At 39.1% G+C, this 18,978-nt stretch overlaps 1 protein-coding gene across 2 annotated transcripts in view; it reads right to left on the bottom strand.

The window, feature by feature from the left end:
• Positions 1–15,767, bottom strand: part of P3h2 (prolyl 3-hydroxylase 2) — a 151,968-nt gene extending 136,201 nt beyond the window's left edge. Inside the window, exon 1 of one of the 2 annotated variants that reach the window (XR_006855716.2) lies at positions 15,030–15,767. Coding sequence is in view for 1 of the 2 variants with exons in the window: in XM_046462544.2 (XP_046318500.1) it covers positions 15,030–15,494 (465 nt within the window). In the remaining variant the exon portion in view is untranslated. The remainder of the gene's footprint in view (positions 1–15,029) is intronic. The other variant, XM_046462544.2, reaches the window with a different exon arrangement.
• Positions 15,768–18,978: the final 3,211 nt, after the last annotated feature.

The raw sequence follows: 18,978 nt of genomic DNA, 5'->3' as shown, positions 1-18,978 counted from the left end.
GAAAAAGATGGAGTAAACTCATTTTTCCCTAGACTTTCTCTAAAGCATGACTAAAAACTCTCAACATAATACAACATCCACAGGAAAACCCTAAAATGGAAAAGAAAAAGATGGACTTGGCACTTGAAGAACATACTGGTGAGATTCCCGGGTTTCCTTTTGGTCTTATGTATATTCCAGACTGAGTTCCAGAGAAGCCTGCAACTTGGCAGTCTCAACCAATAGCAGCAGGGAAAAAAAAAAAAAAAGAATCATTCCTAAAAGTATGGTCTTTCTAGTCAAAGGATCAGGAAAAGCTGGGCATGGCAGAACAAAAACATATCTACAATATGTGCTGTACTAAAGCCATACAACATGGGGAAATCTTATGCCCCCAAACAACTTAGTGCTTCATGTCCAGAGAGCCTGGATTTCTAGTCACTCCCCTTGCCTTGAACACCCAATCACTCACCTCCTTTTTTTTTTTTTTTGTCTTTTTTGGGGGGGAGGTGTTGGCGGGAACTGGGAGTTGAACCCAGGGATTTGCAAATACAAGGCACATGTTTTGCTACTGAGCTAAATCCCAGTCCTCACCTCTTTTTAAGGCCTAATAGCAGATATTCTACCTTACCCCAATTAGAGAGTGTGGGAAGAATTTTGGATAAAGAGATTCTTTAAATATTCCTTAATAATATTTTATATATTAATATCATTGGCATATTTCTTTAGCAATATTTAATTTAAAAATATTCAGTATATTTTAAATATTCTTAAATATGATGTCTTGGGATGACACCCAGCAATCCATTATAAGACTGACCAAAATTAACACTAGTTGAAAGGTTTGAGAACCGCACTACTCTGTAGAATAGCTCCAGGTTTTAGATTTTCCCCTGAACAACACACAAATGAAGCAATGCAGAAGAGAACTGCAAAGCTTCTGTAAATGGGACTTTTTCTTAGCATATTATGCTGTGCTTGCTAAGAGATATACCCTCCATACCCTCAATTCCAAGCACGGATGTACTGTTCAGTTGTAATAGTTTTAACTTAAATCTTCCAGTGTTTCTCTGTAACCATACTAAATTCATTTCAGATGCTAGATCAGAAAGACTTCAGCCAGAAGTCAAGAGGATAGATGCTGACGATCCACACGAATCCTGTTACCACTAAATATTCTGTGAATACATTTTCCTGAATGTGCATTTTAAGACCTTTGTACCTGTGCACTATTTTTTTGTATTATGTAAATTATTTATAGATACTGTGCCGATGGCTCTGGTCTAAGATTATACCAACCAGAAACAGAAAAGAAGATGAACTGTAGGGCATTTTCAATAAAAAAAAAGTCTTAATGATCCCATGTGTGGGTAAAAGACAAATTTTCACTTCATAAAATCAGGGAGTTGAGTCTTCATTAGAAAACTTCATCTATTTCAACATCATGTTAGTGCCTGAACCTTAAATATAACCTCATTGTTAGGCATTTGACTCAAGTTTGAACACATTCCTTTGGGGCTTCCTATTATATCTTAGAACAGCTGTTCATGTTAGGAAAAGTCATCTTTCTTACAAGACCATGATCTTGTTTCTTGTAACTTCTGTTACTTGGACCTATAGCTTCAACTCCTCAATGTCATTAAGATCAAGAACTGTCCTAAGTGATGATTTAGATGTTACTTATTGTCCCTTGTTGTCTCAGTTAGTCTACTCATCCCTATTTCAACTGTTTCTCATATAATCTGGTTTGAATCTTTATCTTGTCACTTTTTAAACACAGTCTAGTTCATCTTATCCTCAAAATACCATCAAATTAAATAGCAGCGTAACTTCTTTTAGAATTTTACTTTAAAGAAATTCACTGTCCAAAAGCAAAGACCAACATCAGTCACAGCAGAAGTTACTAGAGTCACTTTTTTTTTCCCTGAAACCTCTCAAAATTCTTTTATCCCCATTGCACCTCACATTCCTTATATTACTATCTCATCGATTTTCTTTTTCCATGGGTTGATTGCTGGCTCCCTGTACCAGTGCACTGAAGAATATCAGAATCTCAGGCTGGCAGAGGCAGAAGAGTTCTTATAAACCATCTGATTCCAAGCTGCCCTTTTCCAAATGGAGACCCTCCAGGACTATAGAAAACAGTGACAGAACTGGAGATGGAGCCTAGATTCCTTGATTCCTAGATTTTTTTTTTTATTTACTTTTCCACTTACCTTCCAGTTGTCCAAAAAGCAATTTCATTCTTGGTGTCTGTAAGAAGATGTTGATTCCCAAACCTACACCATCTCCCATGGGTACATGAGATCAGGGTGGAAAAGAGACTTTAAGGGATTTAAAATTCCCAAGATGTGTTGGTCCATGGGAAAAGATTTTATCTTGTAATATGAAACAGAATAGGTCTGGAATGTGTTTGAACAGAGTCCACTTAAAAAAAAGAAAAAATCAAAGGCCACAATCTCAAGGAAAACATAAAATCAGAGGATGGAAAAATTAAGTGGAGAAGAGAGCAAAAGCATTTTTCTTAACGTGGCAAAAGATCCCAAGTGCCCACTAAGAGGATCATTTCTGTTTTAGCCTCATGGTGAAGCAGCTGGTAAATCTGTACTCCCAAGTGAGGAGTGTTAAACTTGAAGCCAGTATCTGAAATTAAAAAGGCTCAACTCTAGGAGTGTCCTCTGGGTTTCTGTGCCTACTGATTGTGTAATTATAGCCTCCATTTATCACAATGTACTTTTCTAAATAACTGTTTGGCCCTTCATCTTTGCTCACAAGTTCATGCTCTTCTAGAGGCTATGAGGCAAGAAACAATTTTTTTAAAAATTAACTTCTCACAAGAACCATGTGATGTGAAGTTGGTAGAATTAGCCCATTCATTTTATAGATGGAAAACTCAGGTTCACACAAGAAAGATTTTCTAATGTCATAAAGCTAATAAAAAGTAGACATTTTGACAAATACCATATTTGATGTCAAAATCCAAGCTTTGAAAAGTGCATGAGAACTCATGTTTTGTGATCAGAAAAAACCACATTCAGATTTCAACTCTGTTACTCACTAGCAGTGTAAAATCCAGCATTTTATTTAACCTTTCAAACTTTAATATCCTATTGCAAAATGAAGATTACAGAAGAATATGTGTTAGGCTTTTCATAAAATTATGATAAGAAAATTTATGTAAAGCTTATAAAACAATACCTAGAACAATAATAATTAATAAATAATATCTATTATTACTAATAAATTATAGTTACAAAATACACTGTCTCAAACCGAACTATGTCCAAGTGCTTGTTTTCAGCAACTTTATAAGCTTGTTAAAGTGAATGTCATGTCAAGTTTCTTTATAAACTATTTTTCAAATAAAATGTATCAAAAAGATAATATAATATGATTTTCAAAGTTTAATAATTGCTATATGTGTGGTTTTGGATTGATTCTTCATGCAACACAGAAAAGATTCTTTTAATATATTTAATGTCTTTCCTAATACATTTTTACCTTTTGAAATAAAAAAAAAATCAACAAGCTATTCTGGATGAAGCAGGAAAATTCCTTGACACATTTCAGCTGTGTGAAGTAACTCAAGATTTTCTTCTTGTTGCTCCTTCATGACATACGTGATTTAGTCTGTTAAGGGGATTTCAATTCCTCCCTTTTCTCTTCCCTCAACTCTGTCAATGCTTATCTTTCATAAATGAATGTCACCAATGTTTCCTCATTTTATTCTTTCATCAGCCCTGTAAGTTGTGTGATTGTTGTTTTCAAAAAGACAGAAACTGAGACACAAAGAAGAAAAGTTGGAAAACAATAAAAGGAAAAATTAAGATAAACCTACAATTTCAAAGAACCTCAAATGGCAAAATGACATTTCCCTAAAAAAATATAAAAAGTCACTAAAACCACAATTGATTTGAACTTAGCTTTCAGGTAATATGCTTTATAATTAGTAACAAAACTCCCAAAAAGCCATTGTTTTATTCATTACTGCAATACACTGACTTTTCAACATTCAGGATATTATACATTTTTTAAAATATGAAATAAATGTGTTCTTAAAAATGCTTATACTTGTGATTAAATTAATTCAATGTTTTATTATCTATTTTTCCAACAGTCTTGATTATTTTTTCCCTATAAAAATTACTAGGACTTCAACTGGCATTTCTTTTAAACCATAAATTTTTTCATCTTTTCCATTGCTTTGATGGAAATGATCCCTGAACTGCCACTGTATAACTACCAAGGAGTGTCCCTGTCTCATCTGAAGGGTGAATAGTTTAGCTATATACACATTTGTTTCACTCAATGGACTGCGAAGTACTTAAAGTAGTTGGAAAGAGTTTCATTCATCTTAGTATCTCTATGGCTTAACCGAGATTACATCTAAAAGGGTTCAATATATTCTGTAACTGCTGAAAGCAGTATAATTTAGTGTAAATTAGCAGTTGACATTTTCTATTGGCATTCTTTCTGCTTCTGTTTTGTTTTTTGGATGGGGATCACCTCATTTGGTAGATTCTCAATGCTGTGTATGTGGAGTCTCCCCAGGAGGGTTCTTTTCTTTTCCTTCAATGAGGATAGGGACTGGCTCTGTGGCCCCTAAACTTTACCAGGGCAGAAGTGCCTCAATGGAGTATGGATGTGCAGGTGATAAAACACTGAAGAAAGAACAACATCTGCTCTTGACTCACTGGTTTTATTACAGAGACATTGAAATCAGACTGTGCAAACTCCAAGTTTTGTTTTGGGCAGCTTCCTTTCATGCCTGAGACTCTGCGTGGGCTTAAATTTAATTGCTCTTGCTTTCCTTTACTTCATTTTTGTTTATCATCTCTCCATCCTTTCTCCTCTATATCTCTCTTTGACACCCACACTCACCCTCCCTCCCTCCCCCGTCCACCTCTCTGTCTTCTGTCTCATTTCTTCTTTCCTCTGATCTCTTCTTATTTTCCCTAATTCCCAGACTTTCTATAAGTTGACATTTTCTTATTTAAGACAAGCCAATCCCTAAAACTGTATGTGATACAGAGCTAACTTCAAAACACCTAAGAAGGCTTGCAGTGGACTACTTTTAAATAACTCGGTTTACAAAAAGAAATTTAGAATCACATCTCTCAGAGGTAAATGTTAGGAGAGGAGTTCAGGGACATCAAGATGGCAGAGGCAGGGTACAATAAAAATGCCTGGAGGACAATAAAGGGAGATGAGTCATCATGATAACTCATTATCCTGATAATTCATCTCCCTGTCTACAATCAGTCCCATTACCATGACAACTCTGGCCCTGAGACTTATCACCCATAATTCCCACCATAGCTTCAGTATTCTAAAATGACCAGTAGGGGTAAAGTGGACAGTATGCTAATTAGGTTTTTTAAAGTAACCAATGGGAGTAAACTGGACACTATTTTAATGAAGTATCATAAGGTAACCAATGGGAGCTAAGGTCTTCAATCAAGTCTGTATAGGAAAGAGAATGAATGCCTCAGAGCTCAGTGTATAAGACACTAATTTCCAAACATCAGGGCTTTGAGCCTCTCTTTCTTGCTCCGCCCACTCTACTCTACCTTATGGAATGCTACTTCCACCTTCAACTTCAATAAACCTGTATTTGGCTTGCTAAATAAATAAATAAATAAATGACTAGGTTTGGGTACTATCCAAGTTGAATGAGAAATATATTAATTCTGGAGTTGAGAGCTTACAACTAAGAGGTGTTATTTTGCATTGCTAAAGCAACCTGTTCTGTCATATTGGGACAATAAACAGAGCAGAGCCTGATCCTCTGATCATTTCTACAAACTAAACTAGTATAGCCATGGAGGTCCAGAAACAAGATATAAGCACAGTACATTGCATCTGGGAGAGAAGCTCTATTCCCCATAGACTTCCTCTTGTCAAAGACATCAAGTTAAAGCTGAAATTTTTCATATCATGATTCATCAATGAGCAGATTGTCATCCAGTATAGACTGTCTGAAACTTGAATTGTACTCGTCTAATTTGATGTCCACTCATCTTAAATATGGCTAAATGTTTACATCGCTGGTTTACATTTGGGTGATTTCTGACTTTCCAGGAGCACCTTGCAATACACAGAAACATTTTTCATCATCACTATTTGGGTGCAGGAAGGTGTTGCTACTGGTATCTAGGCACTAAAGGCTGGTGATTTTGCTAACCATCCTAAAATTCACAATAAAGCATGCCACAACAAACAATTATTCACCCTGAAATATTCACCAAGGTTGAGAAACTCTAGCTGGCTTATGTACTTACTGACCTGAAAACTTGCAGACTTCACTATTTAATTGAGCCCTTGGAAAACCTACAGAAACAATGATGACTGTGAAAGTCTTTGCCCCTGGTGAAATTTTATAAAAGCCCTGTTTTAGAATCAAATGCTAATCCTATATTTTATCTTAAAAATATTATGAAGAACCAAGTCTTGCTTCAGTGGGAAATAATTTGTATGGTCTACCAGATGAGTCTTTGATATTATCATTTGAGAGCATTTTGATAGACAATCAAATCTGGTATTAAGGTAATTCTCTGTGACCGGATTCTTCACTGAATGTTGATTTCTCCTTGCAAGCCTATTGATCTTGGCAGAATTAAAGCTAAACATTTAGCATTCAAGCAAGAAGCATAAATCAAATTTGGCTCAAATAACTTTCCTGTATTTCAGGGTTTGTTCGCAGTTTTTTTGTTTTGTATTCATTTATTTTATTATACCTTTTGCTCTTACTCATTCCTTTCCAGGGTCCCAGTGAAAATACCCTACAAACAACAGTAGTGTTCTGTTCCTTGCACAAAAACTGAATCCATTACTTGCACATAATGAATTCCAGCAGGATCATTATGACAGCCCTAAACTTCTGGAAACTCTGACTTCTTGGATCTTCCTTTTTCTGGCTCTTATTCCTTCAGTTCTCTTCCAAAGACTATTTTCTGTCTCATTCATTTTCATTAGACTTATTGGGAAACAGCACTCGCATCGACTTAGATTGTAGCTGTGAGGTTTTCTTAGAAATAGGTAGAAGAGCAGTGTAAGGAATATCATTGCATAATGAGATGATGTTTGTTTTTTTTCAGGGTTTCTTTCCCTTAGCAAATAACGTAAGTGGCATGCTATATGTTTCATTTTAAAATTATTGAGTTTGTATTTTCAGTGTGTGTATTAGAAATAATAGCAATGGCATAGAGGTGTTAGTTGAGATGATTTTATTTTATTTTATTCTTTGGTGTTTGTGTGTGTGTGTGTTTTGAGGGCCTCACACATGCAAGGCAAGTGCTCTACCACTGCACCACACACCCAGCCCACAGTCCTTGAATTCTAATGCTGGATTCTCCATTAAACTCCAGGATAAACTCAATTATTTGGGAGGGAGTGTATTTTCTTTTTGTAAAAATTGGATGGTTTTATTCTTTAATATTTTTTATTTTATTTTTTTATATTTTTACTGGGAATTGCTCTACTACTAAGTTACATCCCCCATCCTTTTTTTTTTTTTTTTTTTTTTTTTTTTTGCAGAGGCTGATAAGTTGCAGAGGCTGATCCCTCTGTCTCAGCCTCCCAAGTACCTGAGATTACAAGTGAGTACCACCTCACCTGGCTACATGGCTGAAATTCTCATGTCCCATAAATGTGGGTGCTTCAGAAAGATAAGGAGATGAGGGGGATGAATACCTCGGCTCTATCTCAATCTATTTTACATAGAGGTTCCATTACAGCTTTCATCTTTATATTCAAAACACTTATTTGGAAACTAGCATCTACCTCTGTAAAATAGACCCATTTTAATATCACCCACTAAACCTGTTTGTGGTTCTTCTTCCTATTCACCATTTGGATGTAACTCTTCCCTTCTTATGAAATTTCATGGGTAGACAGAATTTTATAAACTGACACAGGCCATCTAATTCATCTCCTTCCCTGATGCATCAATCTCAGCATAAACGCTATCCTTGACAGCCTCCACTTCAGAATCACACAGCTTGAGGAACCTAAATCATTATGCTGGTCCAGCCACCTTGATTCACAGGAAGTCACAAAAGACAGCCAGCCACAGAACAAGGAACTGACTGAAATGGTTACTATTTCTAAGGTTAAGTTACTTCACTTATCATTAATGAATAGGTAAAAGTGGAAAGAAAAAACAAAGTCCTATAATTTGCATCATAGTTGGCACTTTCCTCTGTGGTCTTGTATTATAAATCATGTGTCATTTAAAATCCTGTATTTATTAAAGGTAAGTTCACCGAGGATAGGGAGCTTATTTTAGCATGGCTCTTGAAAATAGTGATCAATGACAATGTCACAGAGGTGAAAAGGATTCTGGGTTCTTGAATTCTAATGCTAGCTCTTCTATTAAACACATTAAATGTAAGCAACTTAATTCTTCATTAGGTTTTGTCTTCCCATATGTAAAATGGGATGATGGAGCAATAATGTTTCATGATAAGGCGGGGAGCAGCTGCAGAAAAATAGGGAGCTGGAGAAAATCTTCCTCCAATCCATTGTCAACACATGCAAGGAAATGGGACCTAAAAGCATTTTAAAGACACAGATGCTTGTGACTGCTTATTAAATTAAATAAGCTCGATGGTTTTCATTTTATCATAACCAGAACTCTGACCTTGCTTCTACTAGTATCTTCTTTTCTCTTTCCCCAATGATCAGCTTAACTCCCTCCTTTTCAGAGGTATTCGTGCTGTGGAGACCACCAACAGGGCAATGTAGGGACGGAGTTGAAGAAAAAGCAGGGAAGTAAGTATAGGAATCTACACAGCACAGTAAAGCAGAAAAGAGTATGATCAGGTGAAACCAGCCTCTTCTGGTAGTCCCCTTCGATACTAAAAATAGAAAATCCCACACAGCACATAGGCATACCACCCAGGAGGCTGACTCCAAATCATCTTTTTTAAAGATTGGTCTGGGTCTTTGGCAAATGATGGCCAGATCTGTCTGGTAAAAATTACATCGCCAGAAAGACAGCAGGAAAGGGAGGATGAATTAAAAGACAGAAAAAGAATTATACAAGAAAGCTGAGTGGAAAAAAAAAGAAAGAGAGGAATTATTATTCCTAATGAGAAACGCAAAATTTTCCACCAGACGACTGTGACTCTTGGCTGAATGGCCTACGTACCATGTGAATGAAAATGCAGGATGGATGGGGTATTACGGGAAGATGGGACTTGTGTTCTCTCTGCCTGCAAAGGCCACCAGTTCACTCAAGGCCTTCCTGCAACTCTGATCAACAGATCACCCCTGAGAGGCAGTCATGCCCTCTCCACACAGTTTAGCTGGAGTTCAGGACTATAACTTAAAAAACCTGCATTCTGGACACAGCCCCACTGCTGACCCTCCTTGATTTGTCAATCTAAGGCCAGGGTTATCGTGTGTAAAGTAGTAGTGACAGATTCCTTCAATATCTTTGGCACTCCTTCAAGATACAGAATTGTTTATGGATCCAATAACTGCCAATGCTACACTTGCTAAATTACATTTCTTGAACAAAACAGTTACCCTCACTTTCTCATTCTTACTTCATTGCCCCAAATTCATTATTGCACTTGAAGATGCTCTTGCGGGGTCCCTTTCATCCGAAAGATGTATGCTTCTAAGTAACCCATAGCTTAATCAATTCCTTGGAACCAAAAGAACCACTATTATGCCAAATTCAAAGACTTATCTTTATAGGTGACCCTGCTCACCTTTCATATTTATCAAATCTCACCCATAAAGCAAGGTGACATTTTATCAAACATTTCTTAAAAAAATTTCATGTAGTGACCTCTTTGGAGTTGATGGAATGAGAAAATGTTGTGATAGAATCCATTTGATTCTCAGAGATGGGATCGGTGAGAGAGAGAGACAGAGAGAGAGAGAGAAAGTGGTTTATCATTTTCCTTTATTAAAACCTGTAAAGGAATCCCTGATTCCTCTGGCAGAAAAGGGAGAAAGGGTGTAGACAGTTGTTTGCTGCTCTCATCTAATTGAATCAAGCTTCCGTGACATGTAGCATTTATAAGAAACTGGATGACTGATAAAGAGATGACCGACCAGCCCACAGATGGACAACCCCAATGAGGAAATAACTGTGATTCTGGCACACTAGACCCAGGAACTGGTAAGACAAAGCATCTCCCAGGTTTCCTTCCCAAGGAGTGGGACATAATAAGGTGACTAGTACATTTTGATGATTCAAGCACAAAGATGTTTCAATTATGTGTGAGAGAAGAAAGTCTCATCTCCTGAGGAACTAACCATTAGAATAATTTCAGAACAGCTATTTCAGAAAGACAAAATCAACATCTTATTTGAAATAATTCAACAAACAGGTAAAAATAGTTCAATTAAGGGTTCTGGAGCAACACAGGATCTGTATGAGACAGTTGTCTGAGTTTTCAATTTCTCTTTAAGGCATTCCTTCTAGAAAAGCAAAAGCAGTCAGTAAGCAGAATTAGAGTGAGGAAATAATCTGAGTTTACCTTTTTCTTTTCTACCAACCACTAATAAAATTAATAGTGGCCAAGATAAAGGGATTTGGGGAAGATGATTCTGGGAGGGAGAGAGAATTGACTAAATTCCATTTCCTTTTTTTCCCTCCTTTTAGTCCCAAGAAGAATAACAAAAGCCAAATGGCACAAACACTAATACAAGCAACAAAACATGCAGGAGAAAGCTAACTTTAGGTTTAAAAAAAAAAAGGAAAAAAACACCACCAGTTTGTTTGTTTTTCTTAAAAGGCTAGCAACAGGGGGAGAAAAGAGCAGACACTTTCAAACAATTTATAATTATTAAGGACACAGATAAGAAAGGAAAATCTCTTTCTTACATCTGTTTAAATTCCACAAATATACATAAAACAAATAAAATGTGCCAAGGATTTTCTGAAGCATAGTTTTAAATAATATGAACTAAAATACAAAAAACTGGAGAGTATAGGCAGGAGACTGCCACATTAGCCAGAACTTGCAAGAAGGAAACAGTGAGATATCCACAGTCCACACTCCTGTAACTTTCTCTCCCAATTAACCAGCCAGGAATCTACACAACTGATGTAATAAAAACTTTCTGCCACCACACAGAAATTTTAACACTATTTCATGAAAATAGAACCAAGCTATGATTCAATCAACACACAATATTGAGTATTTACACCTAGGATCCCAGCTGAGATATTTGGAAGGAATATGGTTGTTGATGACCCAACTGAGACCTACTGACCCTAATAAAGCACTAATTTTAAATCATATTTAATGCCCCAGATATTACAAATAATAGTTCCATCTAATAATCACCCAGATCTGGGAGTCCCTACTTTAGAGATGCAAAAATAACTAAGGTCATTCTTGATTTCAAGGAGCTCACATAACTGAGAACAGATATACCAATTTTCCCAAAGTAATGTTAAAAATGAAAGAAAAAATGAGAGAAGAGGAACAAATTTCCTCCTGTACATATTCAGAAAAGGGAAATATGATGAACTTCTGGGAATTGCAAAGGGAGTCAGGAATGCCTCATAGAGATAGGTATGTTTATGTTAAGATAGTTATGATTTGAAAATGTAAAGAAGGAAGAGGAAAAGCTACCACTGTAACTAGTAATAAGAATAAACACATATCTAATGTTTGCTGGGAATAGGCCCTGTTTTTGGCACTTGACATCAGTCATCTGGTAAACTTAACCTAAAACACGCAAGTAGTCCTATTATTTCCCCATTTTGCAGATAAGAAGACTAAAGCTCAAAAAGCTTATGTACTGTATTCACACTCATGCAGCTAAATTGGAGAAGGTAGACTTTAGGTTAGTCTCTTTATCTATCCTAATCCAGAGCCTGCAGGCTTCCTAAGAAGAATAACAATGGCAAAAGATGCAAGAAAGTCAGATGCTGTTCCCTTTGGCTGGAAGGTAGCAGAGTTGGGGGAGATAGAACTGGGGAATTTGAGTGGAACTGAAGCTGAATTAAACTATATGGGCGTTGTTTAGTAGTAAGGGAAAATTACTGAAAGTTTCTCAGCAGAAACTACAATAAAAACTATTCCTTAGGTTTTAGGCTGTGGAGCATGAATTATATCTTATAATCTAAAATGATAAAATCAAAAGTTTGAAGAGTTTCACTCTGCCTTAACACACACACCAAAAGGGTGCGGCTAGGAGCCAGGCGGAACTGCCGCCTCATAACTGTTCAGGCAAATTCCCAACATGACAGGCCTCAAGGAAGAGTCTATGGAGCAGGCCTTCAGAGAAAAGTGTTGTCTGTAATCCCACAGGGCAAGGATTTACTCTACTCATCCCTGGAGCTGTCCAAATCTGGCATAAGGAGAGCCCTGGGGAATGCAGCATCCTTTGGAACCTGAGGCGATCCCACGGGCTAAGGGCATAGCAGGGCAAGCACTGGATCCAGTATCTATTGGCAGAGCCTGCGCTCCTAACTCCCAGGTCCGTGCTCATTGCATCAACTCAGACTGCTCTGCTACCACAGACATGACACTGAGTAAGCTCCTTTCCTTTTCTGGGAATTACTTTCTGTGCAAAAAGGAATCTCACTCATGGGTCTCAATATCACAATTTTCAATCCTCCATTTCCAACATACCAGCATAAAGAATCTGTTTCCATTGGTGGCTCAGTAACCGTGATTTGGGGGAGAAGCAGTACCTCCTAAGACCTTCTGCAGTTTGTGAACTTCCTAGCTAAAAATAACTATTTTTTAGCTCTATGAAGACTTCCGATCCTCAATGAATTCAATTTGGCCTAGGATTATACTTTTAACTACAAACCAGATCACTGATGGCAAAAGTAATTCAACAATACAAGGCACCATGATCAGACCCAAGTACGTGTAAGGAACTCATCCTATCAGTGAGTTAACACACCAGAATCCAGATATGTCAAAGCCTGGGGATGTTCTTTTACATTTATGAGGGTTGTTTTAGTCTCAAATGCTAGTATGTATTGTTTTTATGAGTAAAGTCCTCTGGACAGCAAGCAAAAACTAAAATTGTAGAATTTTTAGAGGATGCGGGTGAGGAAAGAACTATGATGAAGCATTTTTTAGATGTTAACGAACTCCAGCCATACAAAGCAAATTTCCAAATGGATAAAAATATTTCCTTCTTAAGAGATTATCAATTATGTGCAAGCAAGAGACTTTGCCCATTCGAGTGGAGGTGAAATGGAAGCCTGCTTCTGCCCCTAGAAATATTGCTAGTAGAGCACAAATGAACAGATGATGCCAAATATTTATGAAAGGATTTCTTCAACATCATTGGTTCATCAGACAATGCCCATTACTACAACCACAACAGGGTCCATGTGTGCCTTGATCTTATAAACAGTTAATTGCAAAGGTTTGAGTCCTGTTAAATCTATGTCTTCACCTTCTTTGACCTCCAACCAGGTTACAAGAGCTTGAGACTGGCTGACAAATGTTAACATTCATAGTGTAGCAAACATAATTATAGAACCAAAGAAACCCACATATTGACATTTACCTCATGGTTATTTTTATATGCCCAAACATGAATATGCATTCCTTCCCCAGACCTGAGAAAGGAAAATTTGTCCAATACATGTGAACAAATCATCAGCAAGATGGCCAACCTCTCACTTCTGAGACTTCCCGGAAGACCATTCTACAGAACCCACATTCTGCTGTCAGGTACTCAAGATGCCTTCTCTGTCCAGAATTGACTGGTTTTTGGAAGACCATTCCAAACTTCCACTCACTTAAAAGAAAGGAGGGTTATACTTTATGTGTGCCTTAGCAAATTCAATAGGAGGCACAAGCATGTAAGAGACAAATCTTGGAAAGCATTTGGGCTTTCTTCTTTCCTGCCCAAGGCACTAATCTAGTGAGCTCCGGGACCTAAGCTACAAACAACACACTGAGAGTTTAAAGTCTCAGTTGAGACCTCATAACTCCTCTGACAGTTGTAAACCTGAGAGTCTATGACCAGTGACAACATAGACCTGTGGGATAAGCTTCAAAGGCATGTCAATGCTAAAGGCATGTCAATGTTGGAACATGATGTATATTTTCTTCTCCTTAGAAATGCAGCCTGGTCCATCTGTAGCACTACCAATCAACCCCCTGAGCTGCCCCTCCTCCAACAGCTGGGAAGAGACATTGCTATACTAAAACAGAAAGTCAGGAGTGGGGAGAAATTGTGTAAATTTGGAGTAACATGGGTGAGTGGGCAGGTGTGAGGAATTCATTCTAAATTCTCTCTGCTGAAGCATCCAGATCTTCAAAATTGTGGATGTGGGAAATAAGACCAATTTACAGTGTATTCCTCCCGACACTAACTTCATGGATGTTAAGTACACAAAGATAAGAGCCCTGGGCATCTGATGTCACGTAATCCAGTCCAATGTAAAACTTCAGGAACTGGAAGGCTTCCATCAAAGGAGAAAAAAAAATCAGCACTTGTGGATAATTTTAATGAGATGGTCCCTCAGAGCTTCACCTCGCCCTAGCATTTCTTCTCTGTAATCTGGAACTTTACTTTTTTATAGAAGAGAGAGAGAGAGAGAGAGAGAGAGAGAGAGAGAGAGAGAGAGAGAGAGAGAGAGAGAGAAACATTTGTTTAGGAACACATTTACTTTTAACTCTGCTATCTTGAAAACACATTCTGTTAAACCTACCAGAAAAGATGCAGACTGGAGTATAGTACTGGTGAGGGAGAGGAGACAGAGATGGGAATAGGTATATACCAAGAATGATTCTTGAGAAGAAAGCTTATTATAGACCCAGCTGTATTAAATGAGTGCTTTAAACATTATCCAATCAGTACAGCCCTCTTTTTGAGACTAAAGTTAATGTTTAGAGAGAGGAAGAGTCAGAGAAAGACTTGCCCAAGTTCATCTAGTACAAAGTTTGGGCCAATAGATGTCAAGATTCATAAACATGAGACAGATGCTTAAGAAATCCACTCTGAAAGATTGCAAAGCAGTGCAATACTAAGATAACCCGAGGACTCAAGAGCACATCCAAGAGCCACAGGGGGCGTTAGGTGTGGAAACGCCAGCGCCAGGGTACCTTGATGTAGGCCCGCTGCAGGTAGTTGTAGGGCACTCTGCGCTGAAAGTCGCTGCGCACATCCTCGCTGACGCGGTGTCGGGACGCGGGTCCCCCGAGGCGCTGGGTCTCACAGCTGCGGTAGCAGCGCGCCCGCTCCAGCAAGGCGCGAAAGAAGGGCAGCTCAGCCCCGGGGCCGGCACCGGGGGGCACGAGAGGGCGGCGCACGGCGCAGTGGCGGGCACAGCGCGTGCGGACTTCCCGCAGGCGCCGGTGGCTGAGCAGCGCCGATTCCAAGTCGCGCACCGCTTGCTCGTATTCCCCGTTGTAATAGGCAGCCACGCCGCTGGCGTAGAGCAGGTCGAAGGGCTGCAGAGGCCCGCGCTCAGGCTCTAGTTCCTGGCGCGGGCTGTCCGGGGGGCCGCCACACAGCGGCGGCGGTAGCAGCAGCAGCAGCAGCAGCAACGCCCAGATGCGCTCCTGCATCTTCCGCAGCAGAGAGCCGCTGGGAGACCGTTCCGCAGCACCTCGCGACGGGGTCTGTCTCCTAACTCCTCAGGCAAGCGCGCCAGTACCACAGCAAGATCTGGCTGTCCGACAGCCCCAGGTGACCGCCCGGCGCTCCTCGGACAGAGAGGCGGAGGCTCTGCCGGTCCCGCCGCTCTTAAAGGGACGCCCACAGCTCACACGCTCCTCCTGCTGCCCGAGCCTCCGCAAGCCGCGCTCCCAGGCTTTCCAGCCGCAGCCGCGGGTTGCCAGACTGGGGCGGCACACAAGCGCCAGGCAGAGGGCTAGCGCCGCTTGAGGCCAAACCCGGGGGAGGAGCTTTACACGTGTGTTCTCCTCTAGGTTGCAGAAGCCGGTATTATTATTCTTTTTTCTAGAGTTGAAAAAAAAAAGTGTTTTAGTGAGGTTCGGGTCTTAAGTCATTTTCTGGAATGTGTACATGATCTTACAGTCTGCTGGGTCCTTCTGTTTGAAAAGAAAAGTGACTTGCCCAAGTTTATGCGGCTGATATGTGGCAAAGGAACGACTCAATCTTGGACCTTTGGGATCAACCTTGGCGGGTGGGGTGGGGAGATCTGTTCTTTGCCTTTTCATCCCACTTTGTATGGATGGTGAGTTTGTGGACTGGGGCAAGAAAGAACAGTAAACACAATACTTCTGTGTCTGCGTTAAGGGACCGAGAATGAGAATGGCTAGAAAGGAGAAACGGTACTTAACCCTCAGCCTTTGTCAGTTTCCCAGCTGTGTAACCTTGAGTAACTGAGCCTCAGTTTCCTCATCTCTTAAAATTGACAAACGTCCACATGTCAAATGATATTCAGATATAAATTCTTGTACGAATTTAACAAAGAGTCATTTTAATAAATCTAGTACCTCCAGAACTTAAGCAATGAGCATCAAACTAGGAATGGGAAAGCTGACAGAAATAGCTGCCACACTCCAATAAACTAGCTGGAGGTGTTTCTGTTCGTTGGCTTCTCCACTATCATAAACACCCGTTTAGAGGAGGTGTGACCCCTCTTTCCTGTCCCTTGGCTGCACACTCTCTGCAAGCTTATGTGCTGGGCCCTGGATTCCAGCCTGCTTCCTGGGGGCATTCCTTTTGTCTCTTAATGCCTGTGGAATTTCACCAAAGTCTCTTGCCATTTGGATGGTGAGTGGAAGAAGGGCAATGGGAAAAGACCACATATAACATTCAGTTGATCTCAATTTCCCAGAAAATGTCTATGTGACCACTGTGCCGAGAAGGTTGCCAGAGTTTCTTGTCATCCCTTCATTCATTTTGTTGGGTTTGACAACTCTGGCAATGAATAGCCCTACCTATGCAACTTTAAAGAATTATGTTCATATTATATTTTTTTCTACCAAACCTCACTAATTTGTCTCATCCTACTGATGGACAAGCTCTAGTTTGGAGCTGAAGGTATACTAAATTCTTTGGATATTCTGGGTTCCAGAATTGTGTCATCTGCCCAGACTTTTTCTCTAGGGATTGTTTCTGTTTTCAGATAACTCTGCAGTCTAGAGTTATCAATCTACTTGTGAAAAGTTTTGAAAACACATTAGGATAGAAAGTACTACTGTGGGACTGTGGGCAAAGTACCCAAGTGCTTTGCTATATTTTATCTCTACATTAAGAAATATTTCTAGATCATCTATCCGCATAGAGTCAAAAGCCTATAATGCCTCAGCCACACAAATATCCTGCTGTTTTCCAAAGTGGGGCTGAATGGTCAAGCCTTTTTGCATATCCTACCATCATTTTATTTCCTTCTGCAAAACTCCTATTTGATTTTAGGGAAAGCCTTTAATTAGTATGCCAATTTTTCCTGAACATTACAAAGATCCAAGGTACTTAAAGTATTAATTCCTGGTTCCTGCTCTAAGATATTCTGCTTTAATTGGTTTGGGATATGACTCAAAACTAGGGATTTTTTAGAAGTTCCCAAATGACGCTGGTGTGAAGCCAAGGTTGAAAACTATTGGTTTAAAGAAAATGCCTCATTCCAAGGAGTAAGTCTAAGAACTGGAGTTCCAGGATCTATGGAGTATTCATGAGTCAGAGATATGAGAGTAGGCAGGGCTTTGTGTCATCTCTCAGATCTCTCTTCCACAGGAAGGTCAATCTTATTTTCCTTTTAAGGCTGGACCAGATCAAAAAGTTTATGACTATCAAAAAGTTTATTGTCATATGGTGATAAGAACCGTTCAGTGCAGAGATGTTAAGTTCTAGTCACACTCTGCCCAATCGACCTACTGTGTGGAAAGACACAGTTTCCAATAGTTTCTTGCACTCTTGAACTGGATGTGCCAGGAATACACTTCATCGATAGCTGCTTCATTTCTTAGACAGCTAACTGGACCCCATTTTAGAGTGCCCAATTTTGTTGTGTTATAAAAAAAAAATCTAATTATTTAAAAAACACAGAGAAACACACAGAGGCCCTGGCATTTTGAAGTAGAATCAAGTCTAGGTCTTTATATTTTTTCCAAGTTCTCAGGAGATTCTGATATTTACCAGAGTTTACGAACCACTGCTTTAATGACTTGAAGCAGTAGTTCTCAACTGTGAGTTATTTTGCCCACCTAGAGATGTAAAAATGTCTGGAGATATCTGTGATTGTCAATTAGGGTGTGGGGGAAGTAACATTCGTACTATTGGTGTCTGGTGGGTACAAGGAAGGGATGGTGTTGACTGTCCCATAATGCAGAACAGCCTCCCCGCAAAAAAGAATTACAGGCTTCAGTGTCCATAGCTCCAAATTTGGACACTTGAAGAACCCAGTACAGAACAGAATGTGGCACGGCAAGCCTTGTCCAATCTCCTCATTTTATAAATGAGGAAACTTAGATAGGCAGTGGCAGGAGAAGAGTGCTTTATTATTAAAAATATATATGTTAAATGTCATGGAGAACTGGGTGATGATATTTTTGAGAATTCCTTCTTTTTCTTAAGAGAAAGAAAAGTACATGAAAGAAAGAAGTTTATGATTTGAGAAAAGTGCTGTTGGAAACATGAAATGTTCAAGTTTCTGCTAAGATAGATAGGAACTGGGAACCTAAAATTTCACTTTTGTTCCCCAGTCTTTACGAATTCAAAAAACAGCCAAAGCACAAGAGAGCCCATCCAAAAACTTTAAAAGGGATCCAATCATTTTCCTGTTTATTGTATTTGGAATGAGTCTTGACAGAAGCTTGAATTTCCTTTCGACTTCTGTTTACAAGTCAACAGCTTCATTTTGCCCCCTTGTTTTAGGAAACTATCAGCAGAAAGGAATTCAGACAAAGAGAAGATCTTCAAATGCTTTTAATTTCTCCAAATCAGCTCAGCTTTTTAGACTTTTAGATTTTTCTCTTTTCTACATAATCCTCATAGAAAGAATGAAAAGTATACTTGGACTTCAGTATTAGCTTGAATCAACACTTAGCGTAAGCAAACCTGATATTAGTTTATTTTGATCAT

The sequence above is a fragment of the Marmota monax genome, unplaced genomic scaffold (genome assembly GCF_021218885.2).
Source record: "Marmota monax isolate L192 unplaced genomic scaffold, Marmota_monax_Labrador192_F-V1.1 WCK01_AAM20220418_F8-fsc00100, whole genome shotgun sequence".
Classification (NCBI taxonomy): domain Eukaryota; kingdom Metazoa; phylum Chordata; class Mammalia; order Rodentia; family Sciuridae; genus Marmota; species Marmota monax.
This window is presented reverse-complemented; position numbering and strand designations above follow the sequence as displayed.